This window comes from Aptenodytes patagonicus, chromosome 3, assembly GCF_965638725.1.
Source record: "Aptenodytes patagonicus chromosome 3, bAptPat1.pri.cur, whole genome shotgun sequence".
NCBI lineage: Eukaryota > Metazoa > Chordata > Aves > Sphenisciformes > Spheniscidae > Aptenodytes > Aptenodytes patagonicus.
In genome coordinates this window covers 58,752,658-58,780,448 of record NC_134951.1, presented here as the reverse complement: position 1 = coordinate 58,780,448, position 27,791 = coordinate 58,752,658, and the positions used below count along the sequence as shown (strand labels likewise).

The 27,791-nt window shown below is 36.4% G+C and overlaps 1 protein-coding gene and 1 long non-coding RNA gene across 13 annotated transcripts in view; one reads left to right on the top strand and one right to left on the bottom strand.

Moving 5' to 3' along the window:
- The window catches only part of FAM184A (family with sequence similarity 184 member A), an 85,092-nt gene extending 61,383 nt beyond the window's left edge, over positions 1-23,709 (top strand). Inside the window, exons 10-19 of one of the 7 annotated variants that reach the window (XM_076333488.1) lie at positions 2,434-2,475; positions 7,284-7,496; positions 8,665-8,818; positions 9,235-9,362; positions 11,633-11,817; positions 12,314-12,460; positions 15,437-15,554; positions 16,263-16,367; positions 19,992-20,194; positions 21,940-23,709. In XM_076333488.1, the coding sequence (XP_076189603.1) occupies positions 2,434-2,475; positions 7,284-7,496; positions 8,665-8,818; positions 9,235-9,362; positions 11,633-11,817; positions 12,314-12,460; positions 15,437-15,554; positions 16,263-16,367; positions 19,992-20,194; positions 21,940-22,021 (1,377 nt within the window). In that variant the 3' untranslated portion in view covers positions 22,022-23,709. The remainder of the gene's footprint in view (positions 1-2,433; positions 2,476-7,283; positions 7,497-8,664; positions 8,819-9,234; positions 9,363-11,632; positions 11,818-12,313; positions 12,461-15,436; positions 15,555-16,262; positions 16,368-19,991; positions 20,195-21,939) is intronic. The other 6 variants (XM_076333489.1, XM_076333491.1, XM_076333490.1 and 3 more) reach the window with 6 other exon arrangements.
- Positions 1,752-27,791, bottom strand: part of LOC143158067 (uncharacterized) — a 29,837-nt gene continuing 3,797 nt past the window's right edge. The window contains exons 3-8 of one of the 6 annotated variants that reach the window (XR_012994905.1): positions 27,357-27,526; positions 15,784-15,945; positions 14,816-14,949; positions 8,684-8,790; positions 7,294-7,456; positions 1,752-3,403 (exon numbers count right to left, since the gene is read on the bottom strand). This is a non-coding gene — a long non-coding RNA (uncharacterized LOC143158067). Of the gene's footprint in view, positions 3,404-7,293; positions 7,457-8,683; positions 8,791-10,088; positions 10,403-14,815; positions 14,950-15,783; positions 15,946-27,351; positions 27,527-27,791 lie in introns of those variants that run through there. The other 5 variants (XR_012994906.1, XR_012994902.1, XR_012994903.1 and 2 more) reach the window with 5 other exon arrangements.

The window sequence follows — 27,791 nt, the reverse complement described above, 5'->3', positions numbered from 1 at the left end:
TTTGAGATTTTTAAGTAAGTTGGTTTTAATCTTTGAAAATACCCTGCAGTAATACTGTATGAGCATACATTTTTTTGCATACAAAAATCTCACGTGATAATAAATTGAATAGCATTAAAAAGTCCTCTTAAGTATTATTTCTGTACAGTAGCATTTATTGCTCAAGTTTGTAGTGTTGTCAAAGCAAGAAATCAGGTTTTCTGTAGCAGGGCTTTATTCCATTGTTATGTTGACTGAAAAATCATCTGATTTTCACACTTGAAGTCTTTCTTGATTGACTCTTAAATCATCTTTTCCACTCTTTTTTTCCAGGAGTGATGTTTAGCTAGCTGTCCTATAATTAAATGCTTTTGAATAGTGATACGATACTTCCTTTCAGATTTATAAAATACTTGTATATTTCAAGTTTTGTTAAAAATCACTAAGCTGTATTTACTATATATTCAACATTGCTCTGTGTGTGTTTTTAGAAGATGTAGGAATGTCAAATATATAAGTTAAACTTTATTAAAAAACTTCTTTTTTGTCTGTGCCTGACCTTCTTTTTGCCAAGAAGATCTGAGCATTTAATAGATAATTTTTTTGCACAAGAGTATTAGTGTTCTCATTTCACAATCAGGAAACGTGGGTTGCAGAAAGATTGCTTTGAGTGAGGTAGCCGAAGAAATCTGTGACAAATCTAAATACTGAACTTAACTAGAGAGTTTTAGTTCAGAACCTTCCAACAAAAGTTCATTTTAATTCCATCTGGTTTCCAAATCTCTGGAAAACTTTTAAATTTGGTGAGATCACATGTATTAAAATCGTTAGCCCACCTTAATACTTTTAGTTATAAGATCAGTTTGACAGCAAAGCAAGACCAGTTTCTTTCCTGGTGAAAGAAATCTGTTATTCTGCAAGCAGCAGGGGGCAAATCTCACTTTCTTAAATGGTCTTTTTAATAGGGTAGACCTCAGAATATAGCTCCCCCAAAGTATTTTTACTTAGAATTTCTTTTCGGTGTAGAACATCACTAACCTTTCTGCTTCAGGTGTAAAATCTAAATATATGTTATACATTATTTCTTAGTTGTACTACTGTGGTGCCCAGGTATGTCCATCAAAATTAAGTCCCAAACGTTCTAGAAACTGAACATTTATTTAGCAAGAGATCGTTCCTGCTCTTAACAGGATAGCAGGAATACAAACCAAACGAGACAGATGGGAAAGGAAGGACACAAAAAATAGGTGGATTTGTTCAGATTGGCACTGTCAAAATCTGGTGTTGAAATCGGAGCTGTTAGATGCCAGTCTGTTGTCTTGTCCGCCGGAGTATGATGCCTCCTAGCGGTATGCCCTTGCATGGAGAACTGTTGCTTGTAACTCTTACAATTTTAATAAGATAATTTTGGATATTCCACAATAACGTATTTTCATGTTGTGCCTTTTTGTAGATTCAGGAGAACAAATAATAATTTCTTCATTTTGTATTTTGACAAAGTATCATCTAGAAGTTCCCAACTATAGGCAACTTCCAAGCTGGTGTCAAAATACCTGCTGTCTCCTGGAGAAAGCCGTCTTCTTGACTGACCTGTGCCAAAAGGGGAAATGGGTCATGCTGGATTTGAAATTGCTCTCACTTCACTTCTGATGACGTGTGTGCGCGCGCGCCTGTCCACACCATTCATGTATATATAAACACACAGGTGTTTTTATATATATATATGAATGAGGTGTATGATTTGTATGATTAATAATATTTCATATGAAACATTTATTTGGCAACGTGTGTTTATTTTTTGCTTTTCATTAGCAATCAACACTAGTGTAAGTGGTACATTAAGTCATTTTTTGCTGGAGACTTTCAGGAAGAGTCTTATGTACCCATCTCATTCTGAATTTCAAGAAAAATGACGTATTTTAACATAAATATGTCTTCATTATGTCTTCATTACAGACTAAACTTGTTTTCTGCCCTTTAGCAGTGAAATTTGGTCTTTAATATTATGCATTCAATATGCTTGTGATATTTCAGAGACGAAGCTGTCGATTGAGTCCTTATGTAACGTCTTTTCTCGTAGTAATGCAGACTGGTGTACTTAATGATTTCTTCCCAAAATTATTTGCCGTAAAGGAGAAGACAGTTGGATAATTTCAAACGTGTTCAGCTGCGTAATATATGAGTATATAGGGACATTATGTTGAAGAGATAATGCCATCCTGTACGTTCAAAACATAACGTAGGAAACTGCATCATTCTGTTCTGTGTTCGGTAGTTTATATACTAAGTCAAAGCAATGTATTTGTATTTTTTTCCAGATAGTTTTCAACTTATTTTTCCCTGATCAAATTATAATTAATGTTCTATGTCTTACTCTCCCTTCCTTATCCCTTTTTCTTTTACTTAGTTGTTTTCTGAATGTTTCCCTTTATTCCTGTGATCTTTTCTTCATAGCGGCACTGTCTCGGTGAAGCTTTGCATAAATCTATCAGCAATGTAAGTGATTTGCACTTACAGCTTGTAAACAGGGCATGTTTGCACTAATAAATCTGCATATCCTGTAGTACTGCTTCAGAGCTTTAGCCTATGAAATAGAATACATGGTGATATTTGAGAGGAGAACGTTTGCCGCTAGTGATCAGCAGCTTGTGTACTGCATCCATTCATCTGTGTAAATGTATGTATCGCTGGACATCAAAACACTACGTACGTGGTCATAATATGAGCAGCATTTTTATGTCATTGTTAAAGCAAGCAAGCTTGTGGGCAGTGCAAATGTGTATTGCAGAGCTTTTTACAAAGCATGAGATTGATCCTGTATTATAATTTGCAGTTTTGCAGTGCAAGTTGTAATTGTAGCCAAAATATTCTTTCTTTCTATTTTTTTATTTTTAAAATTCTTACCGATGTTTTTAATGTGCTGAAAACCTTGGATAAAAGTATTGAAAGTTCAGAGAATAGTGTTTAGAGCTGTTTTCTTTTGAATCCTCAATACAGGAGTATATAGAAGGGATGCTCCGAAGACATGCAAAGGGAGGCACTAATGTTTTCAAAACTGTGCTCTTAAGGATATCAGTATATGTACTGAATAATCAAAATAATGTTTATGTACTCTTCTGAAAATAACTGTCAGATTTTGAGTATTTGATGTACTTTCAACAACAACAAAAAAAATCTTAGAAGGGTAGACTAATCTGATTTGCTTGTTAGAATCATTTAAACCTCATTGTCCTTTATTTTCTGTATACTCCACTGATGCAAATAGGCATCTCCAGAGATTGACTCATTTCAGGCTGTGGTTCTGCAGTCACTTTAATCTGGTGGAAGTGTGAACCGCTCTTGAGACGGGTATTCCTGATCTCTTCTCAGATGGCTTCCTGGCCAGATGTCAGACTTCCCTTGGTCATCTCAGTTAAAACGTTTTCTGCATTTCCAAGACAAATGAAAAGAAAATTGTTTTGCCCTTGGCCTATGCTAAAAATGTTTATAAATGATATACTGAGAATTATCAGAATTTGGAGCAGGAACTTAAGTGAGAGACAGATTTAACTTCAAGCCAAAAATACATTTTTTTATGTCATCTTAATAAAAAATTGGCTGAGATACCGTGGTCGACTCCATTTGAATGTTATCATGACAGGCTGTTGAGTACGATGATTAAATTACCTGAGGTTCTGCAGGACTGAGCAGGACTTCCCCTAGAATTGTACCTCCTGGTGGCCGTGGTGAACGGGACAGGGCAATGGTGAGAAACCCGAGGGACAGAAACATGGTGGAAGGGACAAGTAAGAGTGGACAGAACATCTCTCCAGTTTCTCAGTGTTTCTGCCACAGGCACTCGGAGGAAGAGGATCTGAGTGAAAAGTGTGGGATTTCCTTCATACGAGATTTTTAAGCAGTAATTCGTGTATAGAGTTCCCACCTAGTGCAAAGAATTGGACTGAATAATCTCTTAAGACTATCCTAACTGCACATTCCTACAATACTAAAAATGGAGTTAGGAAGGAGAAAAAGAGCAAAGGAGGGGAGGAGGAGAGGGAGAGATACTGGCATATAGGATGGATGGAAGACAGGGAGTAGAGGGGCTAAAGCCAAGTCGCAGTAGTGGTCTCAGGGAAACAAACAAAAAAACACCAACAAACCTGAGAGTTTATGGAAGGTGGTTAAATAGGAGCAGAGGTAATCTAAAGAAGCGTAAGAGTTACCTAAAAAGCACAGGGGAAAAACAGACCTCCAGACAGGGTCTGGTTTTCACTATGTGTAGTCTGGCAGAGAAACAGAAAATAAAGGCAAGGCTTACAGGTGAAAAGAAGGACCCAGGTAGGTATGAGGTTACAGAAAGGTGGGGGAAGAGAGAAGGGCCTAACAGTGGATGTGGGAAGAATTAGAGTAGATGGGGATGTGAGCAGATCAAAGGGGAGTTTAGGTAAGATAGACTTTTTTTTTTTTTTCTCTTTTCCCCCCAGAGAAGGAAGATAATAGCACAGTGCAGTACCAGATGATGATACACAGATGAAAATTCAGAGCTGGCTATGCTGGCAGTTGCATGGTGCAAACTAACTGCATCAGTGGAGTGAGTTTCTAGGGTTGAAGAGAAAGAATACAATATGCGGTTGCGTTACTAGTTTGTCTGACCAGCATGGCAGCCCTGGCCATGGTATGCTGAAAGAGATGGGCCGAGAAGTTCTGGGGCTTCTGAGGAAACTAGAACCCCACGATACGCGAGGGAAGTTTTTGTATAGATAAGTAACTGGTTGAAAGATACGTATTAAATACAGCGTTACCACAGCGAAGGTAGATTATCAGTGGAGTTACACTGATGTTCAACATATTTTCTATTGCAGGTTGTTTATGAATAAGTAAGGTGGGAAAGTTTGCAGCTTATAAAAAGTTATTCAGGGTGGGAAGGACAAAGACTGTCTGAAGAATTACAGAATAGCTGTGAAAAGCCAAGGGGCTTGGCAATAAAATGGCAGATGAAATTCAGTGTAGATAAATGCAAAGTGATACACAAGGAAGAAAAACAAATTCTAACTTCTTGTGTAAAATGACGAACCTTACCGTGACCTGTTACAACTAGAGAGTAGGTTTGGGGACTATAATATATAATTCCATGAAAACATCACCTCAGTGCTCAGTAGGAGTCACAAAAGCAAATAAAACATTAAGAATATAGAAGAGAAACAGAGAACATAACATGTAAAACCATATAAATCACTATATAAAACCAGAGTTTACTCTCATTTTAAATACCTTAGGCTGTTTTGGTCTCCTAATCTTAAATAGTAGAAAAGTAGCAAAAGTAGGAGAAATGTGATGATAGATATGAAATAGCTTTCATACAAGGAGTGACTCATTAAGCCAAAACTGTTTAGTATGGAAAAGGGTGTAAGGAGGGAAATGATGGAGATCTACAGAAACATGAGTAGAATAGACTAAATGAAAAGGGAACTTCTTTTGACTCCTTTCTATTACAAGTATTAGAGCTCATCATGTCAAATTGGCACATCTATATGGAACTTGCCACAGGATATTGTGGATGCGAAAAGCTTTTATGGATTCATATAGTGGTTGTATTTAATTAATATTTCTTCCATGAATTTGCCCCCATGTACCTCTTCTGGTTTAAGAAGGATTGCTGGATGCTGGTAGACTTCGGAGTCAAGATCCCTACATTTATGCCTTGGCCTTGTTTTCCCTGGGTAAACCAGGTTGGCCATTTCTGGAGGCAGAACAGGAGATCAGACAAATCTTTGGTCTGACACTGTACAATTTGTATGTGATAGTTATGTTTAATGTACTTAGTAAAAGGTTTTACATGTATAGTTCAGATTACAGAATGTAGTATAGGCCTTCACTATACTCCTTCAGTTGTAGCTAATCTGTTTCAAAGGTATCTGAAGTAAAATACTGTTGATATAGTATACTTAGAAGGTAGAGTATATATGCCCAGACACAAAGACCTGGTGAACTTGAAAAGCAATGAGCCCTGCTCATTTCATTCAAATTAATTTGCTTGTTTTGTTTTAGTGCTAATTTTCCTTTAAGTGTAGCTTTTTTTCTTTCAAATCTGCTTAAGCTCTGTCCTTCTGAAAAAAACCAAAACAACCCACATGTTCAACAGTAATGTTCATGCTGCAAGTTGTCCTTGGTATGCTGCTATTAATTTTTTGTTAAGTGGTGGGGTTTAATGTTCTGTAAATCAATAAATTGATGTGCAATGTCGTTATTAATTTGTCATAATTAATTTTAAGATATGCTGAATCAAATGACACTATCAGAACTATAAATAGTTCAATTTTATGTAATGCTCTGAGACTTGAAAAGTATCCTTACTGATTCAAATTCTTGGTCACATGGCAATTTTATTTTCGCTTCCTTTGAGTCACTGTAGCAAAATTCTCTTTTGGTTAAATCTTGTTTCCAGAATTGGAGGATATTTCTCTCGTGTTTGGCTCTAAAGGGAATACAGGCTTAGTATTTTCAGTCTGAAAAGATGCTATCTTATGTGAAGAACAAAGTATAATACTATTATAAAAAGAAAATGGGACTTTTTCAAGGAGTACAGTGTACTCTCTAATGTATTAAAATGCTTGTTGGGTGAAAAGCATCATTTGTAAAATCAGGTATTTCTAAGAAAATGAGTATTTGTGACTCAGATTGCCTAGATCTTAGATCTTGAAAACCAGCAGAAAAATCACTCTCATAGTATTACTGAGCTAACAAAAAAAGTGTGTGTGGGGGAAATCCATCAAGTGTAACATTTTTTGTGGTATAGAGTGGTATGCTACCACTTCTTTTTAAATGAGAAAACTACCAGTAAGATAGGACCATATCATATCAAAAGATACAAAAATCAATCGATCTCGATGCCACAGGCTATCCTCCCCTATCAACTGCAGGATTTTCCTTACAGAATTGATGTGATGTTCCCCTTAAGAATAGTTTATCTTAACAATCACGTTTGATTTCAGACCTTGATAGTGTCATTTTTATTGATCTTTATATAAAACCCAGACGTAAATTTTGATAATTCGGCCATGAAACACTGTGTTACAGGTAGTGCTGTAGTATGAACTGACAGATGTGATAACCCTTACAAAACTATTTAAATGTAATTATTATATCTCTGAGATATAATATTAACAACAAATTCAGTAGATGGATGACATTGCTTGTCTGTCTTTTAGTTAACGTTCTAGCCTTAAATTTCAAGTGTTTCCTTCCTTTGAATATTTCTTTTTTTTCAGAGTTGATGTTAGTGTTAATCACTAATGGGTATTTGCTGTTCTGTTGTGGGTTAGATCTCCTTACTGAAGCAGAATCTGGAGATGCAGCTTTCCCAGTCACAGAGCTCTTTGCAACAGCTACAAGCCCAGTTCAGTCAGGAGCGACAGAGGCTGACTCAGGAGATCCAGGAATTAGAAGAGGAGCATCAGCAAAGGCATAAGTCACTTCAGGAAGCCCATATCCTCGCCTTTCAAAACATGGAAGAAACGAAAGAGCAAGAACAAAAGGCATGTTCATATGGATACTCCGAATTATGTAGAGAATGTTGCCATTTTAGCAATTTATGTACACAGTTGGAATTAGTAAAGAAAAGTATCTGCATAACTACTAAATTTCCTTTTCAGCTGATGTCTTATAGTAACGTTTTTATCCAATTAAATCTGATTAAGACATATTGAAAATCATCTCTAATACTGGCATTGTTTCACGTCTTGCTTTATACCCTACCAGTGTATGCATATATATAGGTATATATACATATATGTAAAATATTATCAATGCACACGTTTCTTTACAGTAGTTTGACATTTTTAACCATAACATTTTATTCTAGTTTTGATTTGGAATAGGTTTCTCTGTATTTTCCATTATAGTTACCTAATTTCTTATGTTTTTTTGATATTTCTGATATTTCCTGTCAATTGACTCCTCTTGTAATGTATTTTGTATTTCCATTATGTTAAAAATTGTATAAACTATGTTCTGCAACTTGCAAGATAATTTTCATGTCCAGAACAATGTCACACCCAAGATACTGTTTTAAAACCTTGACTAAACCAGCTTTAAAATTGAAATTTTGGCAGTGCATGGTACTTAATAGGGTGTGTGTCTTAAAGGTTTTTTAAGTTCAGGTCCAGAGTGTACCTTTGCAATCAATTTTCCCGTTGTCCCCACTTAATGTACTTTGGTTCACATCATAGACTGGTCTTGGAGCACACAAGGTGGATTCCTTTTGTTTGAAATGAAACTAGAAGATGTGCACCAGGAACATTATGCTTCATACACTTCAATAGGGAATAAACATGGGTGTCAATGGGGAGCAAAAATCCCCAAGTGTGTGTTGCGTGCACACTAGACCCATCTATGGATCTGCACCTTATCACGTTGCTTGCTGTTGTAAATATATCCACAGATTGGTTTTTTTCTCTTTTCTAACTGTGAGCAGAACAGAGTTTTTGTGCACAGGTAATCTTGATAACCATCAGCCACTGAAAAGAAAAAATACAGTAGTAGGATAACTTAGTGAGAGAAGAAAATATAAGCAATATTAGTGCATTTTTAATAATTTCTAGAGTACGCCAATGCCTGCTTTTTGTTGCCACTTGTTTATTGTTTAATATTTTATAAACTCCCTAAGCTGGTATAGAATAAATTTTGCCAATTTTGATTTCATAGGAATTAGAAGAACGTTTACAACAGAAGCACTCGGAAGAACTTCAGGCGCTGAAAGAAACACATAAACAAGCCATGGAAGGTTTCAAATTGGAGATGGAACAGGAACTTCAGACTTTACGATTTGAGCTGGAGGATGAAGGAAAAGCTATGTTAGGTACACTATTTTGAAATTTCCAAGTAGGTCCAAAAACATTATTTCTACTCATACAAATATACACGCACATATATGTTGGTACGTGTGTGTGTATTATAACACTGTAGTGTATCTCAGAGTCATTCAGTGTTGACCTAGTTGTTCCTCTTAAAATCAGTATAAACTTTAACAGGTAAGCCCAAACTGTTCACTTTTGAAAAATCTTACCCTTAAGTTTTTTTGGAAGGAGTAAGCGACCAAATTTCATGATGGAGACCGTTTCAGAAAGTAACAGGAATAGAGCGACAGGACAGTTGCTTAGCTGATGTAAACAGCGTGTGTTAGGTCAGCAGCAATACTTAAGGGACCTGGACTGTTATTGTTAATTAATGTAAACATCTGCAAAATAAACTTTTCTTTTTGTTCATGGTAACTAGCTTCCTTGCGCTCAGAGCTAAATCATCAACATGCAGCAGCAATTGACCAGCTAAGGCACAACCATCAACAAGAACTGGTAGCTGCCAAAATGGAGCTTGAAAGAAGCATAGAACTGGGCAGGCGACAGGTAGGAGGCATTGCTGGCAACTGACTGTAAAATTGCATAATCGGTATTCGTTTTCTCTTAGCTGGAGGCAAGAACTGTTGTGAACAAACAACAAACATGTAATCCTTCAAAGTCAGCCAGCACCAGCAGATAATGCATCCCTACCAGTTTACCTGATCTTCCTTGCTTAGCTTTTTCTTCCTTCAACAAACTTCATTCGAAGCCCGGTAAAGGCTCTCGTATCAAAGCAGTTTCCTGTCAGAACTGGGCAGCCGTCTGGGAGCACACTGGCTTGCCGTGGGAGGAAAGCGCCCATTCTCGCAAAATTCTACCCGTCCTTAGGTCCAGCAGGACTTAAAAAGGAAAAAGCTGTTTCTCTCCGAAGCCTAAGCGATATGGCTAAGAAGTGGCTGCTTAAAACCAAATGATTGCTTCAAACTTAAGAGGTAGCTTAGTCTCTTTTTTTGTCAGGAGCCAAACTGGAAAAGATAAGTGAGCATCTAAAGAAAGCAGAGAAGAAGCCGTAACAGCTTGCAGCTGTTTCTTGAAAAAAACCACATCCAAACCCAAAAAACCAAAAACAAACCCCCAAATCCCAAAGCCGGTATGGACTACGTTTGCCTTCAGGACCAAACTGATTCATTCACCTTTAATTTTATTTTTCACTTTATGCACAATCAGTTTTTCCAGTAGTAACTAAAAATTCAAAGCTTGATCTCTGTTGAAAGGAAGCCAGACTCCTGGAAATAAGAGGACCAGAAATTACTTCTTTATTTGCCTATACAATAGGCTTTTCAGGACTGATTTACTGATAGTCCAGCACCAAGGAGGTGGAGTGGTTTTAGAAATATATTAACAGAGGAAACAGGTTTAGTTGGACATAGCCTTTACACAAAAACAGAGACAGCCAAAGGTGAGCCCTTTTTTTTCCTCTTCCTTGCTGGTTTAAAAGTGTGATCACGAGAGGCAAAAATGTGGTGCTGTCAGCAGTGAATGAAAACATGCAGGGTTTAGGAGGATGTAGTTTCAGTCGTGTGTTGTTTAAGCCTAGAGTGAGACACCTAAAGGAAATGGCAGAAAAAAAAGAAGTTTAAATTACAAGAGCAAGTGTTTGATCCAACATGTGCCATGTACTTTGGCCTCAGTACAACGATCTGCTAAGCACGAACTTTAGTTGTACTGAGGGCAAAGCAATTAATTGTGTTTTTCTGTGTTAGAATGGTCATCGGTTCACAGGATCAGAGCTGAACTAGATGCAGAGAGGTCTGAGCAGGATGATTGTATTTGCTACTTTTTGAAATATTTAAATATGTGGAAATAAATTTTCCACTGCTTTTTCTTATAACTTTAATATGGTCCTACTATAGGGAAGTAGAGAGTTATTTTTAAAGGTCTATTCTTAAAGATGTGCTATAAAATTCGTGCATTAGGATACCTTTGTATTTCCTGGATGCATGAAGACACAAAACACATTTATATGTAAAACTACTTTGAAATATCTGCTGATTTTCTATCTGTGCAAACTATATGGTCATTAATTATTGTGAAACTGTAAGAAGTAGAATAGACGGAAATGGAGAACTCTGAAAAATTGATTTTCTAAACTGAGGAGAATCATTATAAAAATCATTGCGATGGGTTCCAGATGAGTTTCCCAGATGTTAACTTCATTGAAATTTCTTATGCAAAAAGAATGACTTTTATTGATTTATGGGACACAATATAAACATTATTGTAATATAAACTATTTAGCACGTATTCTGCTGTGATATATTTATTGATGACCCTTATATTTATATACACGTAAGATAGGAGACTTCTGAATCATAGTGTTCGTTGGTGCAGGGCATACACCTTGAGCTATTTTGTCCCATCGTATGGGGCTGTAAAGGGCAAACCAGTTTCTCTATATCGTCTGTTGAAGAGGTAGAAAATGCTAAATGCCCAGTCCCCTGGTTCTTAGCAGTATCTGGTTTTTTGTTGTATGTGTGGGCAAAAGGAAAATGCGATGAGCTACGCAAACTTTAACAGGCAACGACAATGAGAGGTTTTACATTTTCTTGCGAATGGAAATTGTTTGTTACATAACTTTGATTTCTTCTTTATTTGTACTTGTACACAATAAAAAAACACCTCAGTTTTAATTATAATTAGTGTCAGCATCAAAAACTGAAGAAATTGTCTATTGAATGGAAAATTCTGCTCAGCTGACATCTTCCAAAAGCAAGTATTGTGCTTCTGAGAGACAAGTCTGTTTAAAATACTTTTTGCTGCTGCTACTTATATCATAGGAGAAGGAATTTTTATGCCGAATATCAGATCTACAAGATGAACTGAGACACCGTGACCATCATATAGCTGAACTGGACAAAGAGATTCTGCATCTTCATGAAAATATAAGTGCATTGACCAAGGAATTAGAGTTTAAAGGGAAAGAAGTTCTTAGAATACGCAGTGAATCCAACCAACAGATCAGGTATGAATTTTTCCACTCTAGGCTCAAATGTGTATTGTTTCATGTATTGTTTTACTTAAGAAATTTTACCGTTTGCAGCTTTTAATTTATCCTCTTAATCAAGTGATGTTATATATCATTTAGTCATCTTCAGAAAAAGCTATGCCCATTACTAGTAAAGTTAGTGAATATTACCATACAGTTAAGCTGCATTTCAGTGATATGTTTTGGCATATTTTAGTAACAGTCCACTCAAGTGTTGATTTTTGGGTTTTTTGGTTTTGTTTTTTAATTCATTATTTTTGTTTATTTAAAAAAGCATTAAAGGAGATGCATTTTCCATGAAATAAGCTAGAAGATTGGAAGACAGTAAGTAGTGGGTTTTGATGAATCAGTAATTCCTTTTGTGTTGTCTGATATTGTGTAAAAGCCATGAGAAGCATGGCAGAAAATCATGATGAACAAACAAGTCTGATTTTAGAATAACTCTTTTTTTAACAAAAAATAAATTAAACAGGATGCATGAGCAAGATTTAAGCAAGAAACATGAGAAAGAGCTGGATGTCTTGACAGCAGATCACATCAGAGAGAAACAAAGCATGCTGGCAGATTTTAATAAGACCCAAGAGCTGCTCAAGGAAATTAATTCAGCTTTACAGATTTCGTAAGTTTTGTTGCGTTAAAAAAATATGTATGTAGCTGCGTTTGAGTGAATAGTTTATTCTGGTGTCCATAAGTTGCTGAAGATATTGCAGAGGTGCAAAAACCCCAATCAAGTATGGGGCCTAATCTTGCATTCTTTAGGCAACACAATTCTGTAAGCTTTAGGGGAATTTAGTGAGATAAATTGTTAGGGATTTGAGACTGAAAAATTTCAAGTAGGAAAGATATTAAATCTGTGCAGTTCTTAGAAAATTGGAGAAAACATTATTTCAAATGCTTTTTCTCAAACTTTAATACATCTCTTTTGAGAACACGAGTTTCTTCAACAAGTTTGTAAACAGTACAACATTTGCTATTAAGAAGTCTGACTGTAGCACATGAGTGATGCAAAGATTTTCAGGTTTTCTAACATAAGGAAAATTAGTGTCTGAAATGGCTTATATGAGCATAACAATAACAGAACACTTAGAGTGTCTCTGAGTCAAAATGCCGCCTGGGGTTAGATCACCTCTGGGCAGAAGTGGCGTAGTAGTGTGTCGTCTAGCCGGTGTTTTCCTGTCTTCCACATCCTTCATTCTTTATCTCTGTCTGTGATGTAACCCGTTTGGTCAGGGTTTCTGGCTGAGGTTTCATAGCGCATTGAGGGCTTCCTGACACAAAGTTGTCACTGAGGGATTTGTATTTGCAGCACAAAAGATTTATGGCAGAGAAAATAATTGGTTCTAAGTATACGATAGAAAACTTTTTTAAGTGAATATCAATTAAAAATGGACAATAAAGCCCAAATGCATCTAACTGTTTCTTGGTCATGAGCACTCGGAAATTGTCTTCAAATAAGATGGGTATAAAATTCTAGTTCTCACTCCCTTGTAATTGTCCACATGCACACTTTTGTGCCCTGATAAACATGGTAACTTGCCATTCAGTAAATTAGGTCTAAACTACCTCTTGTTTACTGCATTTATCTTGTATGGGAAACATGCCCATGAGCAGCCACCAGAACTAGGTTTTGGAACTGTTTACCCGAACTTTTTCTCCCATGAAGTTGTTTGTTTTTCAGTGTCCTGAAATCTTCTGAATCTAGTTGGTTCCCTACTCCTGGTTCTTGCTCAACTTAGAGCTGCAATGAAGCAGCCGCTGGCCTAAAGACAGCAAACGTTATGCAGGGTGCCCTGACCTGGCTTTCAGTGGGTTCTCTCTCTCTACTTACACTGAAGCAAGTAGCTGTCAAAAGAGGCAGCTATGTAAAAAAAACCAAAACAAACAAAAAACCCAGAAGAGTTTTATGCAGCTATTTCAAAAGTAACTGTTTTCAGGTTTGGCCTCACCTAAAGCACGGCCTTGTGAACGTTTATGAAATGGAGAATCTATCTTACAGTAATTGAGAGTGGGTATCATTAATTAGGCTCTACAACTAGAATCTTTACATTACATGTCTCTTTGAAACAGGAAAAAAAAACAGTTCTCTGAAATATCTGAAAATAAAATGACAGCTTGCATAACTATGTACTATACTCTGGGGATCTGTATACAGTAGCTTAACCCAGCATACAATGTATACACAAAAATTAAGACAGCTGAGCATAGTTTTGTTCTGCTGAGTCAAATGCCTTTTCTGCAAATAAAAAGTTACGTTGTTCACATTCATAATGTTTTATGTAAATACATTATATAATCTCAGATTATGTACAGGTTATTTGACAGTTATAAATATAATTTATATGAACTGTTTTTTCAGATGCAACTCAAAGTAAAAATCACATAACTGCTTCTGAAGGGAAAATATTTATCTAAAGCGAGAAATTATGTCTACTTCCAGGTGTCTTGTGGAATTAAGTTTGAGCTGACTTAGACACCTTAAATTCATAGATTTTTCTCAGGGCTTGTTTAGGATTTTTTTTTTTTTTTAATTTCTTTTTTCATTAAGTTTGTGAAATTTCCTGAACCTGTTCTGAAACTTGGTTCACTAATCTACACGAGGGCTGAATATGTGAGACAAGTATTTTAGTAGTTTCCTTTGGAACAATGTTTAGCATCATAAGCATTATATTTATGTTTCAAAGAGGCAGTCATTTGAAATTGTCATGTCTTCAAAACTCGTTCTTTAAGAACCAAGGAGATTTATGCAGTTACTTGTACAATTTGTCTCTCAGTTGGCTTATTTCACTTCTCTCCTTTAATGCTTTCCCACTAGGCATTTCAAATATCCTCCTATTTTTTCAACATTTGTCAATTGTTACATTTCACTTAATCCAGTTATCCTAATACCCAAGTGTTACTGCTTTTCTTTTGCAGCTCATTCCTTTATTTCATCTCTAATGGTACTAAGTTGCTTTTGTGGAGAGAAATTAGTTACCTATTAGTCTTCACTATTCTTGGATATCTTTGTCCCAGTATGTTCCACATGAACTGAGGAAGACGGTGCCAGCCTTGTCCGTCTATCCAGTTTCTCCAGTATCACAAGCATGCATCTTTATTCAGAGTAGTCATCTATAAAAAGAACGATACTGTTTGTTTTCCTCATCAAGAAACTGAATTGCCAGCTTTTAAAATTTACGTTAATATTAAATATAATGCAGTGTAGTTCCTATATTTTACATAAGAATCAATCTTAGCTATGTCTTCTGTAATTCTACTGTCCATATTATGGTTTTGAATGCCTTACTTTCAGTTTGACTTCCAAGAGGCCTTTTTCCAAACACCTAGTACTGCATGCACAAGAAGGATGTTAAGTTTTTGGAATTTTGCCCAGATTATTAGTTACTGGAGCAAAGGTTATAGTTGTTGTTGATTTTCTTTTTTTTTAACTAGCTACGGTTGAATGATAACATAGAAATTAAATTACTTCAAGGTGATAAGAAAGTCATCTTCTGTTTTTACTCCCTGAACTCTCCTTTGTACTAATCAAAGATGTGACTATTCGCTCATCATTTAACACTGGATCAGGCTAAAGGGGGTATTCTTCTTTCCTATAAAGTTTAGAAGAAATGGAAGAAAAATATAAAAACAGAGAATCAAGACCAGAAGACCTGCAGCTTATTTCAGAACTGAAAGACCTAATTGCAGAGCGGGACCAACTCATAAAGAAATTGATTGTAAGACTTTTATGCTCTCTTGGTTTAATATCTTGACAGATATAAAAGTTAACCTAATTCAAAGTGTTTGAAATGTACTTAAAGAACCAATCCTACTAGCATGTTATTCATATTTTTTAACACCTTATTCGTGTGGTTCCAATGACTCATAATAGTAAAACTAATTAGATGCAGAGAGTTTTGCACAATCAAGCATAATACATTATTACAAAAAATATTTCAGTATGACCTTGATCAGACGCCTCCTATCTCCAATCCTGGAATAAGCCAGCCATGTAAGCCATATAAGAAATACTCTCTTCTGTGACGTTTCTAAGACCAAATTTCCTGATCCACTGAGCTTCCCGAATTCAGAGCACAACACCCAGGCTCAGATTGGTCTGATTAGATCCTGATTCAGAGGCAAGAAGGAATGAGGAAATTCAAATTAATTAGAGATCAGAAGTTAACTACACTGAGTCTTTCCCAGTCCGTAATCCATTAGGCTATGCTCACTCTCAGGAGCATAGAGCTGCAACAGAACTGCATAAATAGAAATGATTTAGTATTTACATATAATAATATATAAAACATATTAAATATGAAATGCAATTTTTAAAATTACCAGTTTCTTTAGAAACATAAATTCGAGATCATTTTGTAGGCCGATCTGGCCACTAACTGATTGAAAAAGCATAAAAAGAAGTTTCTATTTGTTCTTCTTTTTAGGAGGACAAAAAGTTCTATCAGCTGGAGCTAGTTAACAGGGAGACTAACTACAACAAAATGTTTAATGCAAGCCCTAATGTTGGTGTTATTAATCCATTGGTGAAGGTATGTTCCATGGACTTCATTGCTAAAGTGAAGAAAAAGAAATCTAAACTTAGGATATAGTAAAAAGAAGTAGTATATGTGTATGTGTGTGCCTGCGTGTATACATGTATCACTCTTAAAAGACACGTTCAAAACAAGGAACATAGTTTTCCATTTGTCTCTACTTATTTTTGTGCAGGTTTGTTTCTTTTGTGTTGTTGAGAGATCCACTGATATTGTTGCCCTAGTTTGCTAGACATGTGTGACATAAAACACAGTTCCTTCTCACAAAACTGCAAAATCGAAATAGAAAAGTGCCCGAAAGGCAACAGAGGGCAGGACTGTAGCATATAATAGAGAACAGTGACACCCGTAACCGCTTTTAGTTTCATAATTTTTCTTGGTTATTTTGGAAAGTGCAAGGGCAATTTCATTTTTCAGGTGGTGCTCAGGATGGAAGAGCATTAGAAAGACAGAGGGAGAGGGGACACTAAAGGAAGGGAATAAGGGTAAAAAGGGGAAGGAGAAGAGTATGAGAAGGGCGTGGAATGAGTCTGAATGGAAACTGGAGTGACAAACCAGGTACGGACTGTGGGGGCAACAGGAGACAGAAGTCAGTCTCTAGCCTTCTCACTTACTGTCACCTTCTGTACGAGCGAAAGCACTTCAGTAGCAACCTTTTCCAGTTCTCTCCATCCTGCTGAATAGCAGCCAGTGAAGGCTACTGTACAAGCAGGCATAGTAGCCTCCCTGTCACTTCAGAAGCCAGCAGCATTCCTTCATGAGGAACATGAACAGACTGTGGTAGGGTACCTTAATTCTATTTCTTTTCACCACTTCAGGAGTAAGAATGAGTTCTCTGACATTTCCTTCCTCCTTGAGATAACCCATAGGTTATTTCACCCGCATGGAAAGGGAAAAGATTTGTCCCAGCTGTAGAGGCGGAAGAACTTGGGAAGGTTCTGAAGCAGAGGGTAACCCAAGGGGCACAACATGAGCAGCTCTGATGCCTGAGAGCTTCAGTGATCAAGGCTCAGGCTCCGTTATTTCAAAGGAGGTCTGGCTCCGTTACTTGAGATCAGGCTGTGTTATTTAGCTAAGCCTTATTATAGTTTCCCGTCAGATCAGCGTATTTCCCACTTCTGCACAAGCTCTGCTGCAAATTGTCAATGTTCTCCTACGTTTTTCAGGAGCCCAGCAGCTCTCACAAGCTTATCTGCAGATGCCTTACTTTTATGCAGAACTGCATAAAAGAACTTAGTTTGGCCCCAGTAGAGACAATACCAGGACTGCCAGACGCAACTTGAATGCTTTGTTTTCATGTGATAAAGGTTGTTTGAAAATTTTGGAAGTTTGTCTGAACCGCTCATTTATAAAGATGTGAAATGTAACCATCAAGTATATAAGCTTGTGTTTTGTGTGAAATCTGAAGTATTTGGGAAAAGTACTTCAACATCAGATTTCCATAGTGATGATTCATATATTTTTTTATAATATGCTTCTATCACTTAGAACTGTTTAGACTTTAAAACCACCTTGTACACCAGAACATTTTGATCTCTCATTTCATGAGTTGTGGACCATGTTACTTTGTCAAAGCACGTACTGTGTTATTGGAGAAAGAATTACAAAGAAACTGAAAATCTCATTCTCTTTTTTTTTTTTTAATAAAAAGACAGAATTTATGAGTTACTTACAGGCTTTGCATATTAATGCAAAATTACAGCCATTGCAGTATGTATTACAGCTTCTCTAGTTTATGCAATGGATCTGTTTAGTATCACATTGTTACATCTGAAGTTTCTTAATACTTTGCATGAATTTCATGGAAACAATACACACAATTTTGCCCTTCCAGATTTGACTGCTTCAGAAGCATAGATTGTTTGATAGAGAATAAGATATAAACTGTACTATTTTTCTAAGCACTTATGTGGATAATATACATTTTCCAAAAATGAGCCACCTATGAAGCACACAGATTTAACTACAGTGTTTAACACACAGTCTTAATTACAGTGTATATTACCTTGCAGATGTTTTTTACGTACAGTTTGTTACTTTTACCAAACTATTTTTTCCACCATAATGTTATTTCTTGCTTCTTCAGCTACTACAGAAGTAGTAAAGTGTATGGGACGATCTTAGTTTAATCCTTTGCAGCTAATGATCTTTCACTGTGATGCTTAAAAGACTTTCTTTTATTACAGCTTTCTGTTAAATTGTTGGGGTTTCTTAATTGTATTTTGACAAGCACATCCACCAGTGTGGCTACAATTAGTAGCATTTGCATCTGCCAGCCCTGGAGAGGTCAGGCACTGAAATCTAAGCTAGCAGAGAGCTAAACAGAAGAACATCCAAACAAACAATAGGACTCTCTGTCTGTCTCCCTTTGAACTTGTGCCCACCCTTGAACAGAGCAGCTCGTCTGTCTCAAGTGGAATTCTGCTGGAAAATATTATATGGAAACAACATGAGATTCCACTTGTCTTTCACTTTATTTAGTTCAAATTTGTGTAGTCCATAAGCCCTTGAGGAAGGGTTTTTTCTCCTAGCTGCTTTGTTAGGGTTGCACATATGTAATTGAATGAAAGTATTTATTATATATTCAAAAAATACATAATTCATGAGAATAAATGAATCCATTCATTCAAAAAATCCTATTTTTGGAAATAAGGCTTTTAAAATATTAATATTGTATTGTGGACTTGGAATATTTGATAGAAGTCAGAAAATACACATGGCGTTCTGTCACACAGCTGTTTTTAAAAAGCTGTAGAATTATTTGAAGCATCCTTCTACATTAAAATGTCTATAAAAGTAGAGAGGATAAATACTGAGTCCTTTGTATGATGTGTTATGGAGAGTAAAATAGTGATATAAAAATAAAATTCTTCAGTATTTTGAGTCCTTTGAAATGCTATCGGTAGGAGTATAGAGAGTATTAAGAAACGAAAAATGTTCAGTTGTGCCATCTGGTGTCTGGAAGTGGCAGCTGTAGTAGCATTAGAAGCCTGGCCTTTTCCTTGTGCAAGAAACTGAACTCCTACACAACAACCTTTTATCTTTAGCAGTACTGCTATTATGCTTGCTAGCTATGAGGGCATAATTGCTTTAAAAGAAACGTAGCTGCTTTTCTGGGTTCCATGTTCCAGTTACCAAAATGTGCCGCAGTGATGGGGTGAAACCTGTTGGAGAGATTCACTTTTTTCGTCATTGAAATTTGCTGTAATTGCATTTGACAGCAGAGCTGTTTCACTGATACCAAGAAAAGATTTAAGTAAACATGAAAGGTTTAACAGACTAAATGACAATTTTGTGGAAAACTTCCTCTCTCCAATGTCTTAAACAGAGCAAAATGCTACATTGGAAGATCTCATATAATATATTCATTGATTATTACACTAAGTCTTAATAACTTAATCATCTTGATCAGAAATTTGATTTTTCTGTGAAAATTTGCAGTGTTCAGTTCTGGTCAAAGCAAATAGTAAAACTACAACTGGAAAAAAAGCCCAATCTGTCCCAATTGCTCTGCTTCAAAAAAAACCCCAAACCAGCCATCAATACAACTTTTAAATTTGCAGATTTCCTCATCTGTCCTGGTGCAAGAAGCCTTCCTTACATTTGTTATTTTTAATGCAGCAAAAGAAGAAGAACGATAAATCAACAAACAGGTTTGTGAGTGTCCCCAATCTAAGTGCTCTGGAATCTAGCGGAGTGGTGGGCAATGGACATCCTAACCGCCTGGACCCCATTCCTAACTCACCCATCCACGATATTGAGTTCAACAGCAGCAAACCACTACCACAGCCAATGCCACCCAAAGAGCCCAAGACGTTTTTGAGGTGAGCACTGCCTCACCAATCTTTTTTTTTCCTTTTTTTTTTTTTTTGCTTAACTCAGGAAAATTTTGCATTCCTATTGAGCTGAATCCCACTTGCTTTATGAACCTTTCAGAGGTACAAGTACTCATGGCATTTTTAATTTTTACATTATATTTGTAACCTCTTTATAGTATTCCTTTTTATTGTAGACCTTGTTGAAATGTGAAGTATTCTCTCACTTTTTCATAAGTCTTGAACTTTGAAAACCTCTTTAGATACTTTAACAGAATTCATGTGCTTCCAGTTGTTTACATATATGAACAATTGTTTTAAATGTTGGTGTTATTTACCGATTGTCATTTAGGAATTGATACTAGCACAGAACTTCTTTTATTCGGTATTATGTGATAATGGTTTTTATGTAAGAAAACTATTTTCTGTGCTACATGAATGTTTTGTGTTTCCCCTTTCCTCACCTGTATCAAATTGTTTCATAGGAGTAACCTCACTACAGCAACAGGAAATGTGCATGCTTGGACGCTTAATGCTGAGCTTCTGGTGATCAAAACCAGCATTAAAGTCTCAAGTAATTCTCTCACAAAATAATATAGTGAATTGAGTAAATTAAAAGTGGCACTTTAGAGGCAGGATTTTCATCTTTTGGCTTTACGTGCCTACATACTAAATGCACTGACATGCTGTACTCTGTATTTAGTAGGTGCTGATCTCTTACCTCTAAGTTGGCAACTTAAAGCAATGTGTAATTACCAGTTCCACAGTTGGTTGTTTACTCTCCCTTTTGGTTTAATGCGAAATACCACATAGCTAGCAACTACTAATTATAAAAGGAAACAAATAGTAGAATCTAAAATAGATAAGGGAAAACAGTCTATTTCAAGAAAACACTTTTAAAAAAAAAATACTGTTGCTTATTTTTTCCTGTGCATGTGTGCTGTGCATGAGTGTGCTCAGATATCTGTAACATGCATGTGCATGAACTCATGGACTGTGATGCTGGAGTTTCCATTCCAAATTATTTTGTGCTCTGTATTATCCAGTAACACAGTAGGGATTATTTTATTACTGATTTTTATTGACAAAGGAACTTAATTGTGTAATTAAATTTAAATGAGATTTAAGTATTCTCTCTTGCTCATCTTGTGAGAATTTCAAGTGTTCAAGGGGGAAACAAATCTTGTTTGCAGTGCAGCAGTTTCTTTTTTCCTAGTATATTAGCATATGTTAAACATGTGCATGAACAACAATGGAAGTGATATTTGTGATCAGTGTTAAGTATTAAAACAGTGTGTATTTTTGTTCAGTTGCCAGCCAGTCTTTGTGAGCACATGTCTACAAATATGATGCCCTCATCATATTTTTGAAAATTTACTTTACCACAGGAAAAGGATGCTAAAAGAGGACCTTCTACAGTCACGCTTTTCCAAGAAAACCCTTTTTATTCTTCTTGAAAACCTGCAGCTGTTTATGAGATTTTAAATTACGTTTTCCAAAATATTATTTGCCCACCCTATAATGTGGCTTCTGAACTGACTTGTCCGTGCTGCTGATGCTCTCCAATGGAGTGGATGATCACAGATTCTATAGGGAGAAATTAAATCATGTCCTGAGGCACACTGATAATTAACCCATGGAAAAACAGACTGTGTTCTTTGCTGAATATTCTCTGTGATTTTTCTTCTCCTAACGTTTGTACTTTTTGTGTCGTTGTGGGATAATTGTTGTTTTTTTTCTTTCTGTGAATTTAGCCCTCCTCAGACTGACGCTTCACCAGTGGCTTCACCAGATCCACAACGCCAGGAGTGGTTCGCCCGATACTTCACGTTCTGAGAGATGATTTGTTTTTGCGGCACAGCGTGATGTGGACTGTTTATAAGAGCATGACCTTAAGTAAACCCTCATGTGAACAAGCATTCCTGTAATTTGTCAAACACTGTGAATGAGAAAGTATTTGTCTTTCTGATTTGAAACTGCACTGTATTTCATGTTATATTTGTGGGAATCACTCGACATGGTACTATATAATGTGTGTAATTATAACTATTATTTTTATTTAAAATGGAAGAATCTTTAAACTTTGTAATTACTACATAATAAATTTTGGTAGAACAAACATAATGCTTTCCCCCTTTTTCCTAGAAATGTGTTTTCTTTGATTTCAGGTAAGGCTTTTCCCCAAAAAGTAACGTAATTGCATGGGTACTATAAATACAATTTAAATTGTAAAAGGAAAAAATACATGTATCTCACTCTCTCTCCAATTTGGGCAGGATATGTATCATGTGTCCCAATTCTATTCCATTACTTTATAGTAGTTTAAAAACTGTCTCTTTCTAACATTTCAAAGGAAGAATGTGAAATAAATCAAAACTAGTGTAGCTGCTAGCCTTCAGAGCAGAGTAATTTTGACAAGAGGACGAAAAAAGCCACAAACCAGGAGCTGTTCACTGGGGGGGGGGGTTGACTCCTTACCTGTTGCTCATGAGATTCTGCCATCTAGTTATAATCAAACATTATCATTGAATTTAAGCAGAAACTGTTCCCACAAGTTACACATTTCTTTTATGAATATTAACAAAAACAAGCTTGAAGTGGTTAGAATACTGTACTAAGTATCTCTGCATAAATCAAGAATCTACATTTTGAGCATATAGCCCTGCTTTGGCTAAAATTCATGTCTGAAATGAAAAAAAAAAAAAAAACAAACCACCAACTGACCACCCAACTTTTTCCCATTTATACATACTACAGATAGAGATCTTTCATTAAAACTTAATTACCTTCCCTTGTCCATATTAAAGTTTTTTCTTCTTCTTAAACTGATATATGAAAATGGTTTTTCAGCTAGTGAGCATGATTCTCCAATCTACACCTTTTATGATGCCAGTGTTGGTCGAGAAATTTGCTGCAGCATATAGAAAACTAGAGCTTATTGTCTCTTTTATATTTTTTCATTCAAAGATCACCACAAAGTAACTCACACTGGTAGTCTCAGGGAGAAAATTGTCTCTTTGTTTTATGAATGTATTTTTAAGCCGAATCTCTTATCTTTTAAAAGCAGGAAAAAATGTTTGAGTTATTTGAATAAGGTTTTAGTTAGCATATGCAAAGGTCTTGAACTTTAGTATTTCATCTGAAGCCCTAACTACATCCTTTTTTCGCTATATGCACAAAGGTAAATACCCAGATGAAGATACTTGCTAATTACAATGAGTTTTATATGTAGTATATGTATAAATGAAAAATTTGTATGTTTTCATATAAACAATATAAAATCTTCTAAATGAACATTTTAAAACTTCTATCCTTTAATTCAGCTTGAAAACTCCACTGAAAGCTGTATTCTGGTGATGCTGCCGTGGATTAAAGATGTATACAGCAGATTTTCTGTAGCTGGTGGACTCAACTGTAGGTATATGCAACTTTTTAATTTTAGAAGAAAGCCATATTGGGCAAAATGTCAGATTTCTTGGCTGTTACCCAAAATAAAATACACTAGCTCATTTTGTTATAATGTTCTGAAGTGCGTGTTGCGTATTTTTTCTTGCATGCTTTGCAAGGGCTCAGCCTTTCTCCCATCCTCCACTTCATTTGTACATTTTTACATATGGACTTAGTAACTGAACAGTAATCCGAAGACGGTAATACCTGCATTTATTTTTACCTATTCAGTAAAAGGTGTGCCCATTGTTTTTTTGCTAGTAGGCATTTGTCTTTTGGAAGGGAGAAGAAAGTTAAGAAGCACTCAGTTACCATGTCTGCCACACTCAGCAGCTGTTCCACTACCAAATCAGTCTCTTTCTTAGAAACAAAGATCAACCAAACAAAAAAAGCCCAAAACCAACTGGAAGAAACCAGGAAAAAATTTATTTTCTACCAAATGGCATTGAGAACTCCGTAAAATGTATTCCTAAAAAAAGTTAATATCTGGCATTTGGGATTAATACAGGAACTTGCATTATTCCTGTATTAATACAGGAACACAATGCCATTGTGTTCCTAATCTTCGCAATATCTGGTATTCTGGAAAAAGCTAAAAGTGCACGTGTTCTTGAGTCCAGTTGTGCAGAGAGTTCTGCAAAGTCTCTGCTCACACATGCATGCAGTCTTTCCTAGCTCAAAAGACAGCTCCAAGTAAGGAGGTACAGAATTAGCGTGAAGTTGCAGAGTATTATTTACAATGGTGGGAAAATCTTTTGGCTCTCGGGAGCTCTCTCTCTGCACTCTGACACATTAAATCTCATTATCAGCACTTAGTGTAACTAATTCCCCTGACCCTTTAGTTTTATTCAGAAAGAACAATGAAAGGTCAAAGAGCAAACAACAAAGAATGTAATATTTTAATCCTTACTGTGTTCTCCTATGGAAGAAGGAAGTAACAGGCTATACTTGATACAGGGGCAAAATGCCCAAGAATCCTACATTTCATCAGAATGTCATCGTAATAATCAGTCTTAAGGTCAGGTTTGGCCCTTCAGTCTGGATTGCTCCATTTACTTCTGTGGTAAGAGTTTGAATGCTAGTGAATTTTCCAAGTTAGTAGAAAACTGCTCTAGCTGACCCATCTGACACCATCTCATAGCACAGAGTAGAATTATGTCCTGAGAACTGCATGGCTTTTTTTCTGCAGCAGGAATTGTACCCAGAAGGTAAACTTGGAAAAAAAAAAAAAGAGCCCAAAGATGGCTGAAAACCAAGCTGCAATCAGTGCCAACACAGAAATCGCTTTATCAGATTTGACTTCTTCCTTTTGCATTTTTTCAGTTACTTCAGCATACGTGTACTATATTTACCTGAGACTTCAAGGAAAATATTAGTCCTATGAGAAGTACTGGCAATAAATCACATGGGTCAATATTATAGAATTTTTAACATTCTAATTTAGTCTAAATAAATTTTCACTTCTGTTTTTCTCATGATCTTTTATTTTGGAAGAAAAAACTTGGATTATTTTCTAACTATTGAGTAGTTCTACACATAACATGTACATGTTTAACATTAAATGTCTTAGATTTGTAATCTTTGATCACTTTAAAGAGTAAGAATATGTATTAGAGAACTGAAGAATATGGAATATTTAGGTTTTTTTTTTTTTAAGGATATACCTATCATCTTTGCTTCCTAAATGTTTTCTATAATGCTGCAAGAATCTTTGTTTTCATTCTTAAAGAATATAATTTTTTCACTCTCGATGTAGGTAGTCTCTGGACCTAAACTTTCCTGCTTTTTGAGACTAGAAGATCTCCTTTGACGAGTTGCATGTCAAAACTGAAAGCAGCAGTCTGTTGGGGGAAAAATGCTTCCGTTCCTGTAACTGAACATGGAAGGATTCTGAGCAATAGCCCATGTTGCAGCACTTGCCTTTCTGGTGTGGCAGCTGAAAAAAATTGTGGTCCTTTCTTTTCTCTAAATTGTTAACAAATACACTAACCCAGTAACCATAGCTAGAAAATCCCAGTATTAACTTTTGACTAATGGTCATTCACTTTTTTTCCAGTTTTAGTCTTACTCTGAAACTCTATTTAAAAACTACAGGACATGAGGAATTCCTAATGAATATCAGGAGACTTCACTCCTAATATTAGAAATCAGACATGATCATGCCGTCAGAGCAATCCCTTGCTCGTTTAAGGTTTATTTTAAGTTATATGTGAATTTTGTTACATGATCCCTGTGCTATCCACAGGGAAATTTCACTAATTCTGCACTGAGAAAATCAGACCCCAACTTTTCCTCCTTTGCTGTAATTTACTTCCCTCAGAAGGAAAATGACTGAGTTACATCACTTAAGAAAACAGTGATCTTCAACCTCCTCTGCAGTCAACAGGCAGCTTCAAGGCGGAATCAGCCCACTTACCTCTCTTGATTGCATAAAGACTGCAGAGCAACAACAAATGTAAGTGCCTCAGTTGTCTAAATTTAGGTGTGAGGAACCCTAGCCTGCCCTTTTTTTTTTTTTTTAACCAACATTTGCAAAAAAATACCAGCTTTGAAAGATACAAACTGACTCTCCTTACAGGAGCTGTGTTGCTTTTTTCCTGGTATGTTCAATGTAGTCCAAGACGGTACTGTTACTATTCTTCACAGGCAAATGCTAAGCCTTTTTTTACTATAATGAAGGCAAATCTCAAATTCGTAGTATTGTTGTTTAGCTACATTTGGGCATTGGGCATTGTATCTGTTTTATTTATGTATACATTCCCTAGCAAAATCTTTAAATGGAAATATGACTCATTTCCATGTACAATTATATACAGAAATCAGCTTGCAGTTTTAAAACTAATTTACTTTGCAGTGTATTTTGGTCATCTAAATAAGCATCCATTTCTTTAGATATGCTACAGTAATTGAAGTACCTCTGGATCGTACTGGGATCATGTAACAAAACCAGGCAGCCAAGCTGAAACAGAACTTTTCAGCATGACCGACTGCTGAACTCCATTTCTCTTAATAGGAGAACTTGTTATTTGCTGGGCTCAGCATTGGGCTCTTTTACTGCACAACTGTGTTAACATCTATCCTTTTCAATCACATTAGACCACACAAGCTTTGCTGGCTGTACAAATTGCACTGCAAGTTCCTAGGTTAACAATGGGACCTATGAGGTGAACTACTGACCCGCTCTGGAGTCCTGCACAGTCTTAAGGATGAGTTTATAAATTGCCTGCCACTAAGGCAACTCAGTTATTTTCACAGTTAAGCATGGTATGGTGGCCTGTTCACAATAAACAGCTGGTTGAACACAACAACACGCAGCTGCTGCCAGCAGCACTGATAGCAACGTTGCTAGGGAACAAGAAGAGCCAAGCTTAAGAAAATAAAAGCATAGTTCAATAATGACTACCAAAATCTGGCTTCATTAAGACAGTGAGTACTCTTAGAAATTATCAGGCCTTCCACGTTCAACCTGACAAGACGAACAGAAAAGTTTAGAGAGCAGCTGAGTCTTTAGCTGGAACTACAGCTGTTTAACTTCAGTTAAACATCATCAGCATGATGGCTGGCCACAAAGAAGAGTCAGCACACTTCAGGCTGTAAACACCACAGGCAGCCTCACTCACGGCTGGCAATAGACATGTCTTGGGGCAGAGACTGAAGCCCAAGTTTTATGGTCACATGAACATTCAACCACATTCACACTGCTTAGAATGAATCTTTACCTAACCTGTGGGATCCATGAGCCCTTCTCAGCACTTGTGCAGCCTTCCCGGCAGCGTCCCAATTGCACGCTGGAGTGGGACGTGTACCAGCCACGCCGACCACAGCATTAGCGGGCAGTTCTCATACTCCCCTGGGACACTTCCAGATTGAGGGCACACACTATATTCTGTAAAACTGAAAAACAGAGGAGTTTTTAGCCTTCGTCTTTTTCTCCATAACCACACAAGACTACCAGAAGTGACCTGAAAGCAAAAATAGTGATACTGGCTTATGTAAGAAAGCCATTCAAAGTGGAAAGCAGAGGCAAACCAGGAAAGCGTTCTGAGCCCAGGACAAGAGAGCTCTTCAGGCTGGTAACTGCCAGCACCATCTCCATCCACTCGTTTGAGACAATTACTTTTTCTTGTCCCATTTTGCACCATGATTTCAAAAGGGGCTA